Here is a 19,201-nt window from a genome sequence, read left to right on the forward strand (position 1 = left end):
GAACCACTGTATCAGATGTATCAGATCGTAGGTATTTTTTTTACCTTTCGCGTTCATATTTCACTTTGTTTGATGCGCCTTTGTAGCGTTTCGCTTGATTGTAAAAAATATGTGGATGGAGAGGGGGTGTGACGTTCCTATGTTGTCAATATTCACTGTTTTATCGTTCATAGTTAATATTATAAATCCCACATTCTTTAATTTAATGTACATTCTGGGTGTCTCATTCAGGAAAAAATGTTTTAAATTCATTCCGTTTTTTTAAGGCATAACGTTTTTAGCATTCAATCAGACATTATTGTGAGGTTTTGTATTAGTGTTCCTAAAAATAGGACCCAAGCAATACAGTATTTGTTTGGTAATTATTGTTGGAATCATGTGCTTTACAATTAAAACATTGATAATTGCACACCCATAAAATCTCAAGTTGATTCAATGTTATTGAAAAATCTAAGCCTCAAAACATTGCAGCATTTGTTGCGACGTTCTGAAAAATCGTATCTTCCGACTTCGCAACTGTAACGCTCATAACTCGGCCGTGACGTCATTCCTATTCACTGCAGACTTCGGATGGACTTTAGCCGCTAGCTGGCTAGCCATGTCTTAGAGCAGTGGTCCCCCAACCACAAAAACAAAAAACAAAAACAACATTTTTATTTGTTTGTTTTATTTATTTTTTACCAATCGGTCCGTGGACCGATTGGTAAAAAATTTTGTTTTTGTTTTTGTTTTTGTTTTTGTTTTTGTTTTTGTTTTTGTTTTTGTTTTTGTTTTTGTTTTTGTTTTTTTAATTAAATCAACATAAAAAACACAATATATACATTATATATCAATATAGATCAATACAGTCTGCAGGGATACATTCCCTAAGCACACATGATTGTATTTCTTTATGACAAAAAAAATAAAATAAAAATAAAATAAATAAAAGTAAATAAATAAATACAAATAACCCGGCATTATCACTGGGACTGCAGGTTGAAGCAGGGGAAGAGGGGCGTGCTTCGTCATCTCTGTCGCTGCTTCTCCACCACACCTTTCTCTAACCTTCAGGTTATGTACGGCCTGAGCATGTTTCAACATGTTTGTTGTACTGCTCCCCATACAGGAAAGCGAAGCCTGGCAATAATTGCAGATAGCCGTTTCCTCGTCGAATTTCTTAGTAAAGTGAAGCCATGCCTTGAGGCGTTTTTTCCGGTCCATTGTTGTTGCTGCTTCTGTATCTGCCGCCGAATGACTGAGCTACGTCATTTTCTGTGACGTGCCACAGGACATTTCCTGTGACACGGGATTCGTTCCCAGGGATTCGAATAAAGAACCAAATCTCTTTCTTTACTATAGTGGCTTCGATAACGGGAACCGTTCCTCAAAAAGGGATTTGAATCCATGGAATCGGTTCTTTTCTTATCGAACAATCAGGAGAACCGGTTTCAAACATCACCCTCGGCGAGTGTGACCACATACTTATTCACAAAAAATGGCCGGTGTTCAGTAATGACTTTGTATTAAATGCTATCTCAGGATTCCCATGCCTTCTTATGATCATCAGGAAGAAACATCCCATGCGTCCTTAACCCGAATCCCCTCAGACACGTTTTTCTTCGCCCACCACGAGTACCACTACGTCCACATGTCTGCAGTCTCCGAGTGGATCCTCAGCGTCAACCTGGAGCTGTTTGAGCTCAGCTACGCCGTGGAGTTCTGCTTCTTCTCCTCCTACATGATCTCAAATCTGTACAGCCAGCGAGACGAGGACAGACCCTTCGTGTTGACCATGTCCTGATACCAGGCTGATACATAGTCGTTATGATATAGTATGTTTGACTGAACCTTTACTGGCATCTATTAGCTTCATGAACATAATGTAGTCCCTGGAGGTCTCTTTATGTTCATCTTGTACTGTGTACAAACTCCGCCAACAGAACAACTCTACTGAACGACCACGTTAGGCACAATCGCACTTCCACTATTCTGCCTTAGGAGAGAACGAAGCTCACGTTTGATTCACGACGACGTTTATTAATGTATGCGACTGTTATACTTTTTTTTTTCTTTTTCACTACAATCAGCTCAATGGTAACATTCAAGTTTATTTAACTCTCTTGTAGTATTATATGTGTGATCCATTATGTTGACGTCCTAATAAACATGTTTCAATCTGTCTCACTCAGCAGCGTGGAATGTGTCAAAATACACACGTCTTCCTGTCAAATCCCTCTCGTCATTAAAAACCTGTGTGACTGGATTGTTAATGCATGACGGCTTGTAGAGCTATTTACTGAGAGTATTGAGGGTGTCGTCACTTCCACAAGTGAATTGTCACCACATTACAAACGGTTGCCAAGGGCGGTGGCTTTAACGGTATTCAACCTAGTCTAACTGAAACTACCGGCTCCCAGCCGCCCTTCCCTATACACGTGGGTCCTGTTGCGTCGGACCAGTCTTCCTCTCAGGGAATAAAAGACACTGGTCAATCCCAATACAGATTTTTACAAAAGGCTCTGCTTACTTTGACTTATGTTTTGGCGCCAAGTGATTCTGTCCAGAAGAGTGCAAGAGACGTTCAATCCTCAACGTATCATCCCGGACGAAGCCCCCAAATTGTTGCGTCGCACCAGTCTTCCTCTCAGGGAATAAAAGACACTGGTCAATCCCAATGCAGATTTTACAAAAGGCTCTGCTTACTTTGACTTATGTTTTGGCGCCAAGTGAGTCTGTCCAGAAGAGTGCAAGAGACGTTCAATCCTCAACGTATCATCCCGGACGAAGCCCCCAAATTGTTGCGTCGCACCAGTCTTCCTCTCAGGGAATAAAAGACACTGGTCAATCCAAATGCAGATTTTACGAAAGGCTCTGCTTACTTTGACTTATGTTTTGGCGCCAGGTGAGTCTGTCCAGAAGAGTGCAAGAGACGTTCAATCCTCAACGTATCATCCCGGACGAAGCCCCCAAATTGTTGCGTCACACCAGTCTTCCTCTCAGGGAATAAAAGACACTGGTCAATCCCAATGCAGATTTTTACAAAAGGCTCTGCTTACTTTGACTTATGTTTTGGCGCCAAGTGAGTCTGTCCAGAAGAGTGCAAGAGACGTTCAATCCTCAACGTATCATCCCGGACGAAGCCCCCAAATTGTTGCATCGGACCAGTCTTCCTCTCAGGGAATAAAAGGCAGTGGTCAATCCCAAGTTCTTTCGGATGACATATATGTTGAGTAAGAAGGACCACCGAGACAGAATAGCATTATTATCAAGTTTTACTAAAGCTTTAGGAAAACCAGTCCTCACAATGCTATAATAGCAATATCAAGAAGCGGTCTGAAAATCAAACGGGAAGAGTCAGTTTATTTAGTCTGAAAACAGCCCCCTCTCGCCCAGAAAGAAATACAGCCTTAATGTTCTAAACTGATAAGGTAAAAAAAGGGAGTACATTATACTCCCAATGCACATTCCAGCGCCTTCAAGATAAAACACAGAGTTTACTAGCGGACATAAGATAAAGACCCACAGTGTTCACATGGGAAAATATTAGCTGCTTTAAACATGACTATGGACTAAAAAAAACAAACTCTTAAAAATATATGCATTCTCCACAGTCCCCATTTTGCGTGAAGAAGCGCCATGTAAGATGTCAGCTTTTTGAATTAAATTTGACCACAAACGTAATCCTAGCCCAGGGGTCGGCAACCCAAAACGTTGAAAGGGCCATATTGGACCAAAAAATACAAAAAACAAATCTGTCTGGAGCCGCAAAAAATTAAAAGCCGTATATAAGTCTTATAATGGAGGCAACACATATTAGCTATAATAGCCTACTATCAAAATGACTATCCGTCGCAGGCTGAAGCAAATCTTCGTTGACAGAAATGTTGAAATTTAATATTTATTCTACACATTTTTACAACATTAGAAACCATTAGTAAATCAGAGGCTACTCAGAAGGAGATATGACTACTGGAAATTACTGGCTTTTAATAGCCAAAGGTATATATGTGTGTGTTCAAGTTAAAGGAAACGGCAGGCTGTCTTCTTCTAATGGATTTATTACAATCTTTGCGAGCTAGGTAACGTTTGCTGTGGTCTGGAACAACATGGCACACAAACAACTATCTGACATGCAGCCAATATTACATACAGATAATGTGTCATGAGACATGTAACACTAAATTATATACAAAGAGGATAAAAGTAAAGGATATTAAATTAGGTCAAATATACCTACAAATGAGGCAAAATGATGCAATATGTACATACAGCTAGCCTAAATAGCATGTTAGCATTGATTAGCTTGCAGTCATGCCATGAATTGATTTATGTGGACCCCGACTTAAACAAGTTGAAAAACGTATTCGGGTGTTACCATTTAGTGGTCAATTGTATGGAATATGTACTGAAATCTACTAATAAAAGTTTCAATCAATCAATCAAAAAAAAAAAGCACTGACCAAATATGCCTGATTAGCACTACAACGAGTCAATAACATCAACAAAGCTCACCTTTGTGCATTCACGCACAGCATAAAACGTTTGGTGGACAACATGAGACAAAGAAGGAGTGGAAGATTTTACATGTAAACAAACTGTCGCGTCACAGTCCACACTATGGTGGGTTCAAGAACCGCCGAAATTAGTAGGACAAAACGATGCTCACCAAGTCCTCTCCTCAGTGAAGCATACACACAATCATATAAACAGTGGGCTTTGTAACAATTGGGAAAACAAGAAATATATTTTTCCCCCCATCTTTTTCCATTTTCAATCCTTTTTTAAAAATGCTCCAGGGAGCCACTAGGGCGGCACTAAAGAGCCACATGCGGCTCGAGAGCCGCGGGTTGCTGACCCCCGTCCTAGCCCCTTACTGCCCTGTCACTTCTTGTGGTCCTAAACAAGATTTTTTTTTTGCGTCCCCATTACTTTTTTTTATTCCTTTGACAGGGACAGTACATTTAAACATTGTTACCCATAGGTAACCGATGTCAAAGTACAAAAGACTTCTAGCCACAGGCTAATTTTCAAACCTCGTCCCTCGTAAAAAAAAAAAAAAAGTTAAGAAAAGTGAAAAACACATACAAAAGGATTAAGACAAGTACAAAATAAAAATACTTTAAAAATAATTGGCTCCATTTGTCCGTATTACACCCAGTTCTAAGTCTAATAAGGTCTAATAAGCCTGAAACAATTTATATATTTTTTTATGGTCTTAGTCATTTTTATAATATGGCCATCAAATTTTAGCTTAGGGTCCAAAATAACACCCAAATATTCAAATTGACCTGGATTTAATTTAATGATTGTTTCTTCATAGAGAAACACATTGAGACTGTTTTGTTATGATTTAGGGTTAAACAGTTACTTTGAAGCCATGTTGGCATTTCAGCAAGCTGTCTGTTTATTATCTCTGAAGCCTGTTAATTTGCAACCTTCGTCCCTGGTTCGGCTTTTAAAAAAAAGTTAAGGAAAAAAAAAACACATACAAAGATTAAGACAAGTACAAAATAAAAATATACATTAAAAATAATCGGCCCCCCATTTGTGCATACTACACCCAGTTCTAGTGCTCACACTTCTTCTTTTATTTTTTATTTTTAAATGATTAATTTATGTATTTTTTATATGTGCCATCAAGTAGGTTTATTGGAATATTGTTATTGTAATGATTATTACAATGGAAATGCAGTCATGATGTCCCATACATCATCTCATAAAAATGTGTCTGTGCAGACAAATGCATAACGACGTATAAATTTATGCAGGTCAATGTTTTCCAAATGTTCCAATAATTATGGAAAATGTTCTTGGTGTTCTCATATATGTGCCACAGCACAGCAAAATTGCAGTTAGGAGGCAAAGCACAGAAGGAACACGCTGAATAATCAATGTTTAATGCTCTGGTCATAATCCTGGGTTTTATGACGGTTTTCTTATTATTATATATCTTTTTTTTATTATCAAACGTTTACATTTATTTCTTTTTTTTTTTCTTTTCTTCTGATTTTCCTTAAGCCACTTTTTCAGTTTTGTGGAGAAAAGTTTAATGTTCGACTGTGACTTTAAAGGCCTACTGAAATTATTTTTTTTTATTTAAACGGGGATAGCAGATCTATTCTATGTGTCATACTTGATCATTTCACGATATTGCCATATTTTTGCTGAAAGGATTTAGTAAAGAACATCGACGATAAAGTTCGCAACTTTTGGTCGCTGATTAAAAAAAAGCCTTGCCTGTACCGGAAGTAGCGTGACGTCACAGGAGGAAGGGCTGCTCACATTTCCCCATTGTTTACACCAGCAGCGAGAGAGATTCGGACCGAGAAAGCGATGATTACCCCATTAATTTGAGCCAGGATGAAAGATTCGTGGATGAGGAACGTGAGAGTGAAGGACTAGAGTGCAGTGCAGGACATATCTTTTTTCGCTCTGACCGTAACTTAGGTACAAGGGTTCATTGGATTCCACACTTTCTCCTTTTTCTATTGTGGATCACGGATTTGTATTTTAAACCACCTCGGATACTATATCCTCTTGAAAATGAGAGTCGAGAACGCGAAATGGACATTCACAGTGACTTTTATCTCCACGACAATACATCGGCAAAACACTTTAGCTACGGAGGTAACGTGATAGCATCGGGCTCAAATGCAGATATAAACAAAAGAAATAAACCCCTGACTGGAAGGATAGACAGAAAATCAACAATACTATTAAACCATGGACATGTAACTACACGGTTAATGCTTTCTAGCTTGGCGAAGCTTAACAATGCTGTTGCTAACGACGCCATTGAAGCTAACTTAGCAACGGAACCTCACAGAGCTATGATAAAAACATTAGCGCTCCACCTACGCCAGCCAGCCCTCATCTGCTCATCAACACCCGTGCTCACCTGCGTTCCAGCGATCGACGGTGCGATGAAGGACTTCACCCGATCATCCGTGCGGTCGGCGGCTAGCGTCGGCTAGCGCGTCTGCTATCCAAGTCAAAGTCCTCCTGGTTGTGTTGCTGCAGCCAGCCGCTAATACACCAATCCCACCTACAGCTTTCTTCTTTGCAGTCTTCATTGTTCATTAAACAAATTGCAAAAGATTCACCAACACAGATGTCCAGAATACTGTGGAATTTCGCGATGAAAACAGAGCTTTTTGTATTGGATTCAATGGTGTCCGAATACTTCCGTTTAACTAGTGACGTCACGTGCAAACGTCATCATACATAGACGTTTTCAACTGGAAGTTTCACAGGAAATTTAAAATTGCACTTTATAAGTTAACCCGGCCGTATTGGCATGTGTTGCAATGTTAAGATTTCATCATTGATATATAAACTATCAGACTGTGTGGTCGGTAGTAGTGGCTTTCAGTAGGCCTTCAACTCCAGTGGCAAAGAGTTCAAACAAATGTGAGGCCTTCACTTAGGCCCTCTCTACATTAAGCCGGATAACTCCTTAAACGAATAATTAATTAGCCTAAGCCCCGTTTCAGCCACACTAACCCATCATTTCAAGTTCCCCTCCTTGGATACATTTTTTACACGGGTAAGTGCGCCGTGTATTTCTTGAATCTCCGGCTCTTAGCTTTGTGTGGACTCATTGATCGTCTACAAACTGAGTTCGGAGAGGAAGTGACGCCAGAGAGACCGCGCCCCACACAGGAAGTGACGTCAGAAAGAAAGCGCCACAGCCAGCTTCATAACAAGCGGTTTCGTAACTCGGAGCTAAACACTGGAAATGTGAAGGCGAGTCATCCAGACATGCCCGTGTGGAAATCACACATGAATACCTTAAGCCAAGGGTGTCCAAACTTTTTCCACTGAGGGCCGCACACTGAAAAATCAAAACAAGCGGGGGCCATTTTGATATTTTTTTATTTTGAAAACCAATACAATATATGTATAAAAAAGATACAATTAGGCCTCCACTCAGGCTTAATCCAAAGGGTTTTGGTCAAAAAAAATATTAAAAATGTGTCATTATTTAATATTATTAGTATTATTATTATTATTCATGGTTTAAATCTCTAGATCAACATTAGGTCTATCTGTCAATATAGCGCTTTTAAAGATTTAAGTTGTAAAAACTGTGTTTTTTTTATGGACAAAAACACAAAATATGCAATATTTTCCCCCAATAAAATTTTTAAGTGGAATATTTGAGATTATATACTAATCGGAGTCTTAAAAAGGTCAATAACTCATAACAACATTGATTTTAATTCATTGTTTTTTTGAGCAATGACACTTAAAAAAAAAAAAAGTCCCACTAAAATTATTGGGGATCCAAAAGGGTACTGCTCAGTAAAGTTTAAAAAAAAAAATCCAACATTTTTTTTTAACTTTTACCACAATAGTCCCAAGAGCAACTTCAGATCTATCCGTCAATTTTAAGTTTTATTGTTGTTTACGTTTTTTGTTTGTTCGTTTTAGGCCCTTCTTTAAAAAACTTTGTTTTTTAAATGGCAACCAAAAAATATGCAACATTTCCCCCCCCCCAAAAAATATCTCAAAGTGGAATATTTAATGTGAAGTAAATGGAGCCTTGAATTGGTCAATAATTCATAATGACATTAATTTTGATTCATTATTATTTTTTAAAGAAAGAAACAGCCTGCATGGCAGCTTTGTGTTATTAGAGTAAATAATGCAACATTTTCTTGTTACATTTTCACCTGTTTGCTCTTTTATACCACTTTTTATGTTTTTAATTTTTTTTTCATCGTATTATTAGAATGTGCCGTGGGGCACAGAGAAGGAAATGCACGATTGCAGCTATTTCGGGTACAACACATCTCAGACTGCAACATTGAGCGACGGTTTTGGATAAGACCTGGAAGAACGGCAGCCTGGTGGGATATGTTTGTCAACGAGTGTGATGTGCCAGAAGAACGGCAAGAGAACTTTCGAATGTCCATGTCAGCTGTGATTCTACTTAGCGAAAAACGTTGTCCATTTGTCGAAGAGGAGACAACGAGAATGCGGGCTCCCGTGGACGAGGGAAGACTACGGTAAACAGCGAATGCATTTGGACTGGCAAAGCAGACTATCAGTTATTGTTTGCCTTGTATGTCGAGCGATTACTCAACGTCTAGTTTTGCAGGGCTGGCCCGTGGCATAGGCCGTATAGGCAAATGCTAAGGGCGCCGTCCATCAGGGGGCGCCACGCCAGTGCCACAAATGTTGGAGGAAAAAAAAAAAAAAAAAAAGAAAAGTTGGTACTATTATTTCTTAATACATAAAATAATCACACGTTAATTAAAATGCAAAGTAAAGCCTAATTAATAGAAATATTATTTGTTACAACATTACGATGCCCCTCCCAGGGCACGGTGCGCCCCCTCCCTTCCCGTATCATGACTCTTTTTGGACGTCACCACATCAAAAAATCAACACAAGATGTCAAAACGGCCAAAACTGTCAGGTGCCCAGGGAAGAAAAAAGAGAAAAGAAGAGGGGAAGAAACGTGAAAAAGACAGAGGTAGCAGGCAGGTAACGTTAGCCTACATGAAATTATATGTCTGTTACAGAATGTGATAGTAACCTGGCTTTTTAGCATTAAGCTAATGTTACATGATTCGGCAATTGCTAATCAATAAATAGCTAGTTCTGTTTTAACGTCAGGTTTATATTGTGGAGGGGGCTAAATTGTTATGGAAAATAATAATGTAACGTTAGGTAATTACTGTACTCCCAGTACCAACTTTTTTTTTTTTTTCTCCAACATTTGTGGCACTGGCGTGGCGCCCCCTGATGGACGGCGCCCTTAGCATTTGCCTATACGGCCTATGCCACGGGCCGGCCCTGGCTGCAAAATAACAAAATGTGGAAAAAGTGAAGCACTATGAATACTTTCCGGATGTGATAATTTATTGTAATAATCAGACGCCTTAACTTTCAGGATTCGAACAGAAGTGTTATATTTTTGAGTTTCAAAAGTGTAATCTTAAGCCGGTGACCTACAGCTAGGGTTGCCAACCGTCCCTTAAAAACAGACCCATCACGTACTGTATTTTTCCGGACTATAAGCTACTGCTTGTTGCTACGCTTTGAACCCTGTGGCTTCTAGAACGGTGTGGCTAATTTATGGATTTTTCTTCGCTATCAGCGATAATGTTTTGTGTTCAACAAATAGTTTTCAACATGATAAAGAAACTGAAAAGGTGTTGTTTGTGCTATGGCGCCGTCTTCTGGACGAATTCCCTCACTGCAGGTGCTGCGGGTTGTATTTGTGTTATAAAATATTGGTTGGAAAAATGAACAAAATTCAACGGTCAAATTTAACGCCAGAACCCAACATTGATTAAACGTTGTTAAAAAGCATGTTGTTTCAACGGTAAATTTGTGTTGTAGAATATTGGTCGGGAAATGACCAAATTTCTATGGTCAAATCAACGCCAACATTGATTAAATATCAAAAAGCATGTTGTTTCAACCTTGTATTTGTGTTGTAAAATATTAGTTGGAAAAATTACCAACATTCAAAAAGCATGTTGTTTCAACGTTGTATTTGTGTTGTAAAATATTGGTTGGAAAAATGACCAAAATTCAATGGTTAAATCAACGCCAGAACCCAACATTGATTAAATTCCAAAAAGCATGTTGTTTCAACGTTGTATCTGTGTTGTAAAATATTGGTTGGAAAAATGACCAAAATTCAACGGTCAAATCAACGCCAGAACCCAACATTGATTAAATGTCAAAAAGCATGTTGTTTCAACGTTGTATTTGTGTTGTAAAATATTAGTTGGAAAAATTACCAACATTCAAAAAGCATGTTGTTTCAACGTTGTATTTGTGTTGTAAAATATTAGTTGGAAAAATTACCAACATTCAAAAAGCATGTTGTTTCAACGTCGTATTTATGTTGTAAAATATTGGTTGGAAAAATGACCAAAATTCAATGGTTAAATCAACGCCAGAACCCAAAATGTATTAAATGTCAAAAAGCATATTGCTTCAACGTTGTATTTGTGTTGTAAAATGTTGGTTGAAACATTACCAAAATTCAATGGTCAAATCAACACCAGAAACCAACATTGATTAAATGTCAAAAATCATGGTTTGACGTTGTATTTTTGTTGCAAAATATTAGTTGGAAAAATTACCAACATTCAAAAAGCATGTTGTTTCAACGTTGTATTTGTGTTGTAAAATATTGGTTGGAAAAATGACCAAAATTCAACGGTCAAATGAACGCCAGAACCCAACATTGATAAATGTCAAAAAGCATGTTGTTTCAACGTTGTATTTGTGTTGTAAAATATTAGTTGGAAAAATTACTAAAATTCAATGGTCAAATCAACGCCAGGAGCAAACATTGATTAAATGTCAAAAATCATGGTTTAACGTTGTATTTGTGTTGTAGAATATTGGTTGGAAAAATGACCAAAGTTCAACGGTCAAATCAACGCCAGAACCCAACATTGATTAAATGTCAAAAAGCCTGTTGTTTCAACGTTGTATTTGTGTTGTAAAATATTAGTTGGAAAAATTACCAACATTCCAAAAGCATGTTGTTTCAACGTTGTATTTGTGTTGTAAAATATTGGTTGGAAAAATGACCAAAATTCAATGACCAAAATTCAAATCAACGCCAGAACCCAAAATTGATTAAATGTCAAAAAGCATATTGCTTCAACGTTGTATTTGTGATGTAAAATGTTGGTTGGAAACATTACCCAAATTCAATGGTCAAATCAACACCAGAAACCAACATTGATTAAATGTCAAAAATCATGGTTTAACGTTGTATTTTTGTTGTAAAATATTAGTTGGAAAAATTACCAACATTCAAAAAGTATGTTGTTTCAACATTGTATTTGTGTTGTAAAATATTGGTTGGAAAAATGACCAAAATTTAGTGGACAAATCAACGCCAACATTAATTAAATGCCAAAAAGCATATTGTTTCAACATTGTGTTGTAAAATATTAGTTGGAAAAATGACCAAAATTCAACGATCAAATCAACGCCAGAACCCAACATTGATTAAATGTCAAAAAGCATGTTGTTTCAATGTTGTATTTGTGTTGTAGAATATTGGTTGGAAAAATGACCAAAGTTCAATGGTCAAATCAACGCCAGGAGCAAACATTGATTAAATGTCAAAAATTATGTTTTAATGTTGTATTTTTGTTGTAAAATATTAGTTGGAAAAATGACCAACATTCAAAAAGCATGTTGTTTCAACGTTGTATTTGTGTTGTAAAATGTTGGTTGGAAGAATGACTAAAATTCAATGGTTAAATCAACACAGGAACCCAACATTGATTACATGTCAAAAAGCATGTTGTTTCAACGTTGTATTTGTGTTGTAGAATATTGGTTGGAAAAATGACCAAAGTTCAACGGTCAAATCAACGCCAGAACCCAACATTGATTAAATGTCAAAAAGCATGTTGTTTCAACGTTGTATTTGTGTTGTAGAATATTGGTTGGAAAAATGATCAAAATTCAATGGTCAAATCAACGCCAAGAGCAAACATTGATTAAATGTCAAACATCATGGTTTAACGTTGTATTTTTGTTGTAAAATATTAGTTGGAAAAATGACCAACATTCAAAAGCATGTTGTTTCAACGTTGTATTTGTGTTGTAAAATATTAGTTAGAAAAATGACCAAAATTCAATGGTCAAATCAACACCAGGAGCAAACATTGATTAAATGTCAAAAATCATGGTTTAACGTTGTATTTGTGTTGTAAAATATTAGTTGGAAAAATGACCAAAATTCAACGGTCAAATCAACGCCAGAACCCAACATTGATTAAATGTCAAAAAGCATTTTGTTTCAACGTTGTATTTGTGTTGTAGAATATTGGTTGGAAAAATGACCAAAGTTCAACGGTCAAATCAACGCTAGAACCCAACATTGATTAAATGTCAAAAAGCATGTTGTTTCAACGTTGTATTTGTGTTGTAAAATATTAGTTGGAAAAATGACCAAAATTAAACGATCAAATCAACGCCAGAACCCAACATTGATTAAATGTCAAAAAGCATGTTGTTTCAACGTTGTATTTGTGTTGTAGAATATTGGTTGGAAAAATGACCAAAGTTCAACGGTCAAATCAACGCCAGAACCCAACATTGATTAAATGTCAAAAAGCCTGTTGTTTCAACGTTGTATTTGTGTTGTAAAATATTAGTTGGAAAAATTACCAACATTCAAAAAGCATGTTGTTTCAACGTTGTATTTGTGTTGTAAAATATTGGTTGGAAAAATGACCAAAATTCAATGACCAAAATTCAATGGTCAAATCAACGCCAGAACCCAAAATTGATTAAATGTCAAAAAGCATATTGCTTCAACGTTGTATTTGTGATGTAAAATGTTGGTTGGAAACATTACCAAAATTCAATGGTCAAATCAACACCAGAAACCAACATTGATTAAATGTCAAAAATCATGGTTTAACGTTGTATTTTTGTTGTAAAATATTAGTTGGAAAAATTACCAACATTCAAAAAGTATGTTGTTTCAACATTGTATTTGTGTTGTAAAATATTGGTTGGAAAAATTACCAAAATTTAGTGGACAAATCAACGCCAACATTAATTAAATGCCAAAAAGCATATTGTTTCAACATTGTGTTGTAAAATATTAGTTGGAAAAATGACCAAAATTTAACGGTCAAATCAACGCCAGAACCCAACATTGATTAAATGTCAAAAAGCATGTTGTTTCAACGTTGTATTTGTGTTGTAGAATATTGGTTGGAAAAATGACCAAAATTCAACGGTCAAATCAACGCCAGAACCCAACATTGATTAAATGTCAAAAAGCATGTTGTTTCAACGTTGTATTTGTGTTGTAAAATATTAGTTGGAAAAATTACCAACATTCAAAAAGCATGTTGTTTCAACGTTGTATTTGTGTTGTAAAATATTAGTTGGAAAAATTACCAACATTCAAAAAGCATGTTGTTTCAACGTTGTATTTGTGTTGTAAAATATTAGTTGGAAAAATGACCAAAATTCAACGGTCAAATCAACGCCAGAACCCAACATTGATTAAATGTCAAAAAGCATGTTGTTTCAACGTTGTATTTGTGTTGTAAAATATTAGTTGGAAAAATGACCAAAATTCAACGGTCAAATCAACGCTAGAACCCAACATTGATTAAATGTCAAAAAGCATGTTGTTTCAACGTTGTATTTGTGTTGTAAAATATTAGTTGGAAAAATGACCAAAATTCAATGGTCAAATCAACGCCAGAACCCAACATTGATTAAATGTCAAAAAGCATGTTGTTTCAACGTTGTATTTGTGTTGTAAAATATTGTTTGGAAGAATGACTAAAATTCAATGGTTAAATCAACACAGGAACCCAACATTGATTAAATGTCAAAAAGCATGTTGTTTCAACTTTGTATTTGTGTTGTAGAATATTGGTTCTTAAAAATGACCAAAGTTCAACGGTCAAATCAACACCAGAACCCAACATTGATTAAATGTCAAAAAGCATGTTGTTTCAATATTGCTCAACATTTGGACCTAATTCAACAAGTTCTCAACATTGTTTTAATGTCTTGTGCCTGCTGCTTTTTCACTCTAATACTGAAGGCACAAAAAGCAATCTTGCAAGGTGTTCCTTTTTTCCCCAGGTATTTGCCAATACAGCACCTTTAATATAAATGTAATGTATGTTACAGGCGGATTACCTCGTCAACCAAAACATTTTCTTAGGTAGAAAATTGCTCAGTCATTTGTGAATCCCATGCAGGGTAACAACTGAGACGAGACTGTGCAGTGGGAGTCCATACTTTACGCCTGAGTGAGAGCACACAACTTATCTGGAACCCAGATAACAGAGCACATAGTGTTTGTACCTGCGTCATTAGAAATCAAATTTCAAATCATGCAAGTTCTGGTGGACCGTGCATGACGCTAAGGACATACCGTTTTGTCTCCTCACACCCTCCGAGACAAAGGAAGTGATCAAAGCGGATCTTTATCCAGTTCATCTAGTATGCTTTAAGAAACTGCAGACACATGAACTCACTCTTCTCCAGACTGCTGACATGCTTAAATAATGTAAATGTGCTGATCTTTTGTTGTTGTTAAAACTCTCCTTGTGACTCGTATATGACTTTGCCGTCACAAGCTGTTTAAAGAACAAGGAATAGTTACAGTCAGTATGACAATGTTTGCAGAAACATTTATGACTGCTGATAACGCGTGTAATGTTTGTAATGTGAGTTATTCTTGTAGAGATGTCATACATTAACCACCATGAGGGTGATGACATAGGAGAAAGTTCACCTTTTTCATTTGGCTTTTACCTGATATTTTTTTAATTTAAGTCATTTATCCTATTAGTTATGCAAGATTTTTGTTTTTATACATTCACTGTACAAACATGCATATACTGTACATACGCATACATACACTCATGCATATAATCACGTTTCATCAAACGTGTATTAACGTAGTTGCCCTAGGGGACACTGACAAAGCTTATTACTATAACAATCTACAAGGTTAATATAGTTGGCTTCTCTTTCTTCCCCTCCATTTATCTGCTTTCTATTTCAAGTTATCATTACATATATGTATTGTTGATAATAGAGGCAATTATTGGGGGGGGGGGGGGAGTATATTTATAGCTAGAATTAACTGAAATTCAAGTATATCTTATATATATATCCATCCATCTTCTTCCGCTTATCCGAGGTCGGGTCGCGGGGGCAGCAGCCTAAGCAGGGAGGCCCAGACTTTCCTCTCCCCAGCTACTTTGTCCAGCTCTTCCCAGGGGATCCCGAGGCGTTCCCAGGCCAGCCGGGAGACATAGTCTTCCCAACGTGTCCTGGGTCTTCCCCGTGGCCTCCTACTGGTTGGACGTGCCCTAAACCCAGGGAGGCGTTATATATATAAATAAAATAAATACTTGACTTTCAGTGAATTCTAGCTATATATATATATATATTTCTATTGTATTATATATACATATATATATATATATATATATATATATATATATATATATATATATATATATATATATATATATATATATATATATATATATATATATATATATATATATATATACACTACCGTTCAAAAGTTTGGGGTCACCCAAACAATTTAGTGGAATAGCCTTCATTTCTAAGAACAAGAATAGACTGTCGAGTTTCAGATGAAAGTTCTCTTTTTCTGGCCATTTTGAGCGTTTAACTGACCCCACAAATGTGATGCTCCAGAAACTCAATCTGCTCAAAGGAAGGTCAGCTTTGTAGCTTCTGTAACGAGCTAAACTGTTTTCAGATGTGTGAACATGATTGCACAAGGGTTTTCTAATCATCAATTAGCCTTCTGAGCCAATGAGCAAACACATTGTACCATTAGAACACTGGAGTGATAGTTGCTGGAAATGGGCCTCTATACACCTATGTAGATATTGCACCAAAAACCAGACATTTGCAGCTAGAATAGTCATTTACCACATTAGCAATGTATAGAGTGTATTTCTTTAAAGTTAAGACTAGTTTAAAGTTATCTTCATTGACAAGTACAGTGCTTTTCCTTCAAAAATAAGGACATTTCAATGTGACCCCAAACTTTTGAACGGTAGTGTATATATATATATATATATATATATATATATATATATATATATATATATATATATATATATATATATATATATACATGTGTGTATATATGTGTATATATATGTATATACACAGTATATATATATATCAAAGTCAAAGTCAAAGTCAAAGTCAGTATATATATATATATATACATATATATATATATACACACACATATATATACACACATATATGTGTATATATACATACATACATACATACATACATAGGCTTTGTGTATGTAGTGTGTGCCTTCCTTGGTTTACAGCTGTGTTGTTATTATGCTGTTTGTTACTTATGTATGTTATATTGCAGCTATTTAAAACAGTTTTGTCAATTTGTTCTGGCCTGAAACAAATTGGCCCTTTGAAACATATCTTTGTCTTTGTGTGTTGTATGTAGACCACATTGTTTGTGTGTTGTATGTAGACCACATTGTTCGTGTGTTGTATGTAGACCACATTGTTTGTGTGTTGTATGTAGACCACATTGTTTGTGTGTTGTATGTAGACCACATTGTTTGTGTGTTGTATGTAGACCACATTGTTTGTGTGTTGTATGTAGACCACATTGTTTGTGTGTTGTATGTAGACCACATTGTTTGTGTGTTGTATGTAGACCACATTGTTTGTGTGTTGTATGTAGACCACATTGTTTGTGTGTTGTATGTAGACCACATTGTTTGTGTGTTGTATGTAGACCACATTGTTTGTGTGTTGTATGTAGACCACATTGTTTGTGTGTTGTATGTAGACCACATTGTTTGTGTGTTGTATGTAGACCACATTGCTTAGCAGAGTTCAGTGATGCAAATGCATGTCAAGTTGATCAACAGATTGTATTATTCTCCAGTGCAATAACAGTACTGAAATGAAGGCTAAAAGGGCATTAATGGGAGCCTTGAAAAAAAGAAGTAACTAAATAGTTACTTTTCACAGTAACACATTACTTTTTGGTGTAAGTAACCGAGTTACCTTTGAAATAAAGTAACTGGTAACTGTAACTAGTTACTGGTTTTCAGTAACTAACCCAACACCGTTCACGAGTGAGGTAAGAGTGGATTGTGAATCGACAGGCGGATCAGTGCGACATCTGCAGTGATGCGGTTCCTGAATCCATCAGTCGTGGTGAAGAAGGAGCTGAGCCGGAAGGGAAAGCCCTCAACTTATAGGTCGAACTACAATCCTATCCTCACCTATGGTCATGAGTTTCGGGTGATGATCTAAAGAACAAGATCACGGGTACAAGCGGCCGAAATTAGTTTCCTTCGTCGGGTGGCGGGGCTCTCCCTTAGAGATAGGGTGAGAAGCTCTGTCAGTCGAAGGAGCTCAGAGTAAAGCCACTGCACCTCCGTATCGAGGGGGGTTCAGGCATCTGGTCATGAGCCCCCCTAAATGTCAAATTTAGGGCACGCCTTACCAGTAAGAGGCAATGGGGAAGACACCGGACAAATTGAGGGGACTATGTCTCCCAGCTGGCCTGGGAGGAGCTGGACAAAGTGGCAGGGGAGAGGGAAGTCTGGGCTTCTCTGTTTGGGCTGCTGCCCCCGCGACCCGACCTCTGATAAGTGCGAGAAGACAAATGGCTGGTAATTTGACAATGAGCTTTTTACTGCCATCTAGTGTCTAATTGTAATTGTGTCGTATAAAAACGATTAAAACAACACAATATTTGTTGAAATCCTGTTTTTTGAATTTAGGGTTAAAAGGTATATTCAATATATCAACGTTGATTCAGTTATTGACTGAAAGGATTGCGTTGAATTTAACCATGTTTGGTCACAACGGTGTCAGGATGGCCGAGCGGTCTAAGGCGCTGCGTTCAGGTCGCAGTCTCCCCTGGAGGCGTGGGTTCGAATCCCACTTCTGACAACAGCTTTTTACCATGACTTCATTAACGTGGACCCCGACTTAAACAAGTTGAAAAACGTATTCGGGTGTTACCATTTAGTGGTCAATTGTACAGAATATGTACTGTACTGTGCAATCTACTAATAAAAGTCTCTATCACAAAAAAGACAGCAAAATCCTGGAGGGCCTGTATAATGCGACTGTTGGCCACACAGTGTGCCTCCTGTACACCAGGGGGCGCTTCATGGTCATTTGTTTAGCTTGGGGGTCAGCAACCCGTGGCTCTTTAGCGCTCCCTGGAGCTTTTTCAAAGATGTGTGAAAATGGAAAAAAAAATTTTTTAAACAATTTTTGTTTTGTTTTACTATGTTTCTGTCGGAGGAACAACATGACACAAACCTTCTTGTTAGAAATCCCACTGTTTGTATTAAACATATTTCATTGATGAGAGTATTTGGCGAGCGTCGTTTTGTCCTACTAATTTCAGCGGTCCTTGAACTCACCGTAGTCTTGTTTACATGTACAACTTTCTCCTGCGGTGCCACAGAAAGACGTGTTTTATGCCACTCCTTTGTCTCATTTTGTCCACCAAACCTTTTATGCTGTGAGTGAATGCACAAATGTGAACTTTGTTGATAACGACTTGTTGGAGTGCTAATCAGGCATATTTGGTCAATGCATGACAGCAAGCTAATCGGTGCTAACATGCTAAATAGGCTACATATTGTATCATTATGCCTTGTTTGTAGGTATATTTGAGTTAATTC

The 19,201-nt window shown here is 37.1% G+C and overlaps 1 protein-coding gene and 1 non-coding gene across 4 annotated transcripts in view; both read left to right on the top strand.

Moving 5' to 3' along the window:
- si:dkey-228d14.5 (uncharacterized protein LOC796266 homolog) overlaps positions 1-2,161 on the top strand; it is a 20,531-nt gene extending 18,370 nt beyond the window's left edge. For all 3 annotated transcript variants that reach the window (XM_062058093.1, XM_062058095.1, XM_062058094.1), the window contains exon 8: positions 1,590-2,161. In XM_062058093.1, coding sequence (XP_061914077.1) covers positions 1,590-1,783 — 194 coding nt within the window. In that variant the 3' untranslated portion in view covers positions 1,784-2,161. The remainder of the gene's footprint in view (positions 1-1,589) is intronic.
- Positions 2,162-18,372: 16,211 nt separating this feature from the next.
- trnal-cag (transfer RNA leucine (anticodon CAG)) lies at positions 18,373-18,455 on the top strand. Its single transcript has one exon. It is a non-coding gene; the product is annotated as a tRNA-Leu (tRNA).
- The last annotated feature ends 746 nt before the right edge of the window (positions 18,456-19,201 follow it).

This window comes from Entelurus aequoreus, linkage group LG09 (genome assembly GCF_033978785.1).
Source record: "Entelurus aequoreus isolate RoL-2023_Sb linkage group LG09, RoL_Eaeq_v1.1, whole genome shotgun sequence".
Classification (NCBI taxonomy): Eukaryota; Metazoa; Chordata; class Actinopteri; order Syngnathiformes; family Syngnathidae; genus Entelurus; species Entelurus aequoreus.